Here is a 5298-nt window from a genome sequence, read left to right on the forward strand (position 1 = left end):
ACTGCATGCAAATATTACTACCCCAGCTTGACAGAAAATGTCCCACTAAGTTTTCATTAATTTTAAATAGCTTTTTTTTATGGACCCTTAGCAATTGGTTCATGCTAGACTGCACCATCACAACCCTCTTCAGCTGTCCTGGGCATCCTCCTGAATCGTGGGAGCACAGAAATAAGAATAAAGGGAAAGATGCCACGAGGATAACTTGGTGTAGACGGAATTGGAAAGCTCCAAGCACCTTCACATTCAGAGCTCTTCAACAGATGCAGTACACAGTGAATTTGCTATTATTAAGGCACATGGTGAAAATAATAGTTCATCATCCCAGGCAATTCATCCTTCTGAGTCGAACATTCTGTGCCAGTAGTAGAGGAAGGTGGGGGAATTGCTGGCCCCTATCACCATTAGCAGCAGCAGGTAGAGCATCATCATTACAGCAAACCGGTGCGTGGAAAGCCAGGAGGCTTGACTAGGGGACCTGCAAAGGGAGAAGTGCAGGAATTCTGTGAGAGACAGACAAATATCTTGGCAAAGAGATCATCTTAGGCTTTAAGTATCATTATTTTAAATATTAGTATACTCGATCATTATTTTGTATGACTGAGTACGCTAACGCAGTGAGAAAGCTACTCCATGAACAATGCAACAAACTGTCTCTTTTCCCTATAATTAGTATCTCATGAACCCTAAGTCAACATGTCCAACTTCAGTCTTTTCTCCCTATATTTGCACCTTTTTCCATGACTGGTTTGGAGCTGTGTCGGGACTGTAGCTGCAGACACAGGCTGATGAGTTGAGGAATGCTGCCCCTTTGGAACAAGGGAGAGCAGAACTAAAACTGCACTTTTAAGGGATACTCATTGGGATTTCTCTTGTTTCCTGTTGTGGGCAGACTACTGAGGTCTCAGAAATTCCTTCTAAGCTATTACAGATTCGGTGAAAAACCCAATTTAGCTGAAACTGCAAGTGTTGAATTATAAGGAAAGGGGGAAGGGTAACTGCGGAGCTGGCTTTAGAGGTGTTGAGATCGTGTAAGCCTGATTCCACAGGAAACGGGCTAAATTCTGGCAGGGAAGCATCTCAACCTTATTTCCATAGAAAATATATTAAACTCAAATTCTGGCACTGAATCATCTCTTTCTTGCTGGTTGCCTTCTGTTTTGCATAAACCAGATGTGTTTATCTGGCTGTTATAGCACAGCTGGCACTCTGGAAAGCTGAAGTCTTACCTTCTATGCTGTTTCTGTGAATATACTAGTAAGTATTTAACTCGTAAAAGCTGATTGTTTGTGACAACAAAGTATTTCTGTGGCACATCGCCCCCTTCGCTGTTTTTCACTCTTGCTCTTTTCCTGTCTATTTCTTCTGAATCTGCATGGGAAGAGAATATGTCTTTTTAGGAACAGAAAAGGAAAAACAGTTAAACCCACTCACCCACAATACTGGGAATGAGATAACCAGAGATCCAGTCTTGGCATTTCCCAGACGACACCCTTAGCATCCAAGAATAGACCAAAAAGTTTGCTTAAGGCTACACCACTCCTAGTTATCTGTGGAATGGATGGTATTATGCTTTGGGCCAGGGTAAAAAGGGGATGGATCTCTGAGTGCCTGAACAGCTGCTGGTATTAACAGGGAAAGAGAAATAACATTGAAGGATTGAGCCTTCCAAGCAGGAAGCTGCCAAAGCAGATGGGCAATCAGAGCAGAGGTTTCCTATCTTATAAAATTCATTTTTATGTGTTTGTGAGCCTCCTATCTGGCAACCACAAGTGACATGACTAAGCAATGCGGAGCATGTGTTATCAGGCTACTGAAATTAGTAAAAACAATGTGACCAAAATAATTTCCAAACTTTGAAATGTCTATCTTAAGAGAAGTTTCTTTCACTGTCAAGAAGGCTGTACCTTTGTGAGGGGTCAATCAGAAAAGGTGCCCCCAGACAGTTTCTACTGATGGGCATAAATTCCCCATGCTGAGGTGTTTGTATGATAGTATCATATATGCACAAGGATGAAACATGAGAAGTACTAACAAAAGCTAAATTATGTAGTTATTATTATTATTGCAATAGACTCACCTTTCTTCTTCACCTGACACTTCACATCTGGGTGGTCAATGATCTCACAAACAGCCACGCAGCTAAGGACAGAGCCCAAAACGCTCTGGCGCCAACCGAGCCCGTGAGGGCTGTAGAGCAGAGCCAGGCTCAGGTCACTGGTGAGATAGGTGCCCTCACCAAACAGGGATGTCTGAAACCGAGCAGAAAGAGATGTTAAATGTATGTAGTGCATGCTATAGACAGTGTTCAGGTGTTATTTTCAGACTGTTCTGAGAGCAAACCAAGAAAGGCTTTTCTTACAGCCCTGGTTGGGTTGGATGCACCCACTGTTTTCTTTCCTGACAGAACTTCGTTAGGATGAGTCTTGGAAAGGGCTGTCTTCTCCTAGCCCTCAAATTAACACCTACTTGGCAGGCCTGTTGGTGAGTAAGGGCTCACACTTTCCCATACTTAGGCTAAGTTTGTCAGTTAAGTATTCTGTATCAATATGAAAGAAAAATTGCTGGGATACCTGATTTACCAAGTTGAACTTCCCCACACGGACAAAGCTTTGCTCCCCTTTCGAACCCTGCCTTGCAAGAAGACGTAAGCACTTTTTAGCCTTTCAAGTATAATTGCTTTAATAACTTTGAGTCAGAAGTTTTGCCACACTATCTAAAATTGTTAACCCAGTAAACCTATTGTAGATGATGTGCCATTACTCAGAGAATGTGAGGAAAAAAAGAGTTCCTAATCTGCTGGTGCCAACTGTGTCCTTCTGAGAAAAAAAAGGCTTTGTTCTTCTCTACACTCTGCTGATGTGTGTGGGGTGGAAAAAAAGTCATAATTTTTATGATAATGAGTTAGAAAATCTGATAATGGTAAAGAAATTTAGGTTGTTGAAAATAGTGTTACTGCTCCAAGCATGGTCCAGCTGACTGGAAGGATGTGGAGCTGTTGTGTCAGAGATGATTTTTAGGTGACACACTGGGCTAGGAGTAAATGCCAGTCAAATTTTTGTTGAGTCAAAATTGTTGCAAATCCTTTCTCCCCCACAAAACATCTCCCTTAGCCCAGCCATGTAAAGAAAGCTGTTTACAAGTAGCACCCACAACATAGATCATCTAAGCTGGAGAAGCCTTGCAGAAAAAGGATCTCTGTGTTGCCTGTAGAGACCCTACACCACCTTCTTCCAGGCACAGGGACTTTCCAGCTGAAGGCTGTCAAACTGGCCAACATTTTCAGAGGTATTACATTTCTTTACAAAGGAGGAAAGGATAGCCATAATTAGCCACACCGGAGAACAGGGCAGGGGTTCATGCTGCTCCTAGCTTTTACCTCAGCCTGCATTGGAAAATCCAACGTCCTCATGCATAAAGGTCTACGCTGGAGTGAAAACAACAGTGTAAGATTGTAAGCACATTTTTGTATTTCTGGATGGATTTGTGCCTGCTTTTTGTAAAGTGTCACCAGCTTCAAGTGAGATTCTTCAACAAGAAATGCCCAGAGCCTCACCTTGTTCAGGTGGCACTGCAGGCCGTTGTGCAGGATGGAGTGGAAGTTCTCGAGGCGGCTCCCATGGAATGCGTAGATGAGGTCCCGCTCTCCCCTGGTCTCGGCAAACTTGGCGTTCATTTGCTCGCAATACATGATCTCAAACAGGAAATCCGGAGCGGGAACAGCAGCACCAGACATCCCCGTGAGTTCTTGGATCTTCTCATACTTTCAAATGGAAGGAATGGAGAGTCAGGTTACTGTCTCTTAGTCTTCCAAGTTGTTCTGCATTTTGTGTTAATGCCCTCTGCATTACATACTCCCATTGCATTACTCCCATAATTCCGAAGGAATAAGTGTGCTGTAAGGATTCTGACAGTGTTTTACTGGCTTCTGTTATAGCAAAGTGCTTCTTTGTCAAAGCTAAATCAGGGTTGCTCTTGCAGGAAAAATAAAGGTTAGAGCATGACTGGAAATTAACTGGAGAACTTCAAGCTCTCAGAGTGACCAGCAAAGTTCAGTCACTCTGAAATGTAACTTCGCTTTTAAAGGCCAATTCTGATCAAGACTTTCAGAACAGAAAACTTACCTCCTGCTTCTTAGTACTCTGTATCATCAAGATCTTGGATGATAAAATCCAACCAAACAAATCCCAGGCCCTTTTCTCTGTGTTTGGGGCAGATTCTAGCAGCTCTTTTAGGCTTGGTAAGGCATTTGTATCTGCAAGCTGGGGAGAAAGGCATTTGGTAAAACTTCCTTCTTTCCACCGCGATTAAACAGAGACCTCTAGCGAAAGCAAAACAATATTTCACCCTAATAAGCTGTAGACTGGAAAGCAGTTTTTTGTCCTGAGATATAAATGTGTGCAATGACTTTTGGGGAAAGCCTGTCACGTGTTCTCACATGCTGGGGAAGTTATAAAATGTTTGTGATGAGTGTCTGGAAGGGTATGCAGAAGGATGGGCTGATATCACACTGATTTCTGGAGTTTATCTGAAGCGTGATAACCCCCACGGGCATACGGGCCACTAAAATACACACCCTCACTTATTTTAATTAAATGTAGTAGTTATGCTAACTGTTATGCACAAGGCCAACACCCTTGGGTATCTCTTCCCCTTTCAATACTGGCCTTGGAAGGCCCCAAGGAGGAGTTTATCGACTAGAATAACAAATTTACTTTAAAGTTTAGATTCCTTAAATGGATGTGCAACTTATGGGGCTTGAAGTGCAGCCCTGACAGGGCCTCTGCCGGGTAGGGAAAGGGAAATATCTCCCGTTTTCCCCAGTTTCCAGGCAAACTATGCCTGGAAACTGCCCATTGACCTGGTGCTGAGGTGGTTTTCCTCGCTCCAAAGGCAAAGTGGGGCTGTGTGGGCTATAACCCCCGCAAAGCAGCAGTTTAAAGCTGCTCTGCAGTCCAGACTATTGTATTAACAACCCCACCACATCCTTGTTGCCAGGCCTCGCCGCTAGCCGTGCTCTGGGAGAACAAAGGAGGGTTTTCCCGGGGTTTTCTCGCTCGCGGCGGCGGCAGCGGGCCGGGGAGGCGGCCGGGGCCGCGCGCGGGGCCGCCCCGTCCCGGGGCCACTCACCAGCGCCTCGAAGTCCTTGGTGTCGCCGTGCGCGTAGCGGCCCGGGAAGGGCCTGAGCGCCGAGTCGCGCTTGTAGCTCTGCAGCGCGGCGGCGAAGAGGCTGCAGCGCAGGTCGGCGGCCAGCGGGTCCCTGCCCGCCGCATCCCGCAGCCGCGCGGCGGCCTCGGC

At 45.1% G+C, this 5298-nt stretch overlaps 1 protein-coding gene across 1 annotated transcript in view; it reads right to left on the reverse strand.

The window, feature by feature from the left end:
* The window catches only part of PARP16 (poly(ADP-ribose) polymerase family member 16), a 26193-nt gene continuing 20895 nt past the window's right edge, over positions 1-5298 (reverse strand). The window contains exons 3-8 of the mRNA XM_026040632.1: positions 5131-5292; positions 4125-4262; positions 3557-3763; positions 2081-2252; positions 1230-1371; positions 1-478 (exon numbers count right to left, since the gene is read on the reverse strand). Coding sequence (XP_025896417.1) covers positions 334-478; positions 1230-1371; positions 2081-2252; positions 3557-3763; positions 4125-4262; positions 5131-5292 — 966 coding nt within the window. The 3' untranslated portion in view covers positions 1-333. The remainder of the gene's footprint in view (positions 479-1229; positions 1372-2080; positions 2253-3556; positions 3764-4124; positions 4263-5130; positions 5293-5298) is intronic.

Source organism: Nothoprocta perdicaria, unplaced genomic scaffold (genome assembly GCF_003342845.1).
Source record: "Nothoprocta perdicaria isolate Ctin4 unplaced genomic scaffold, notPer1 scaffold_26, whole genome shotgun sequence".
Taxonomy (NCBI): Eukaryota; Metazoa; Chordata; class Aves; order Tinamiformes; family Tinamidae; genus Nothoprocta; species Nothoprocta perdicaria.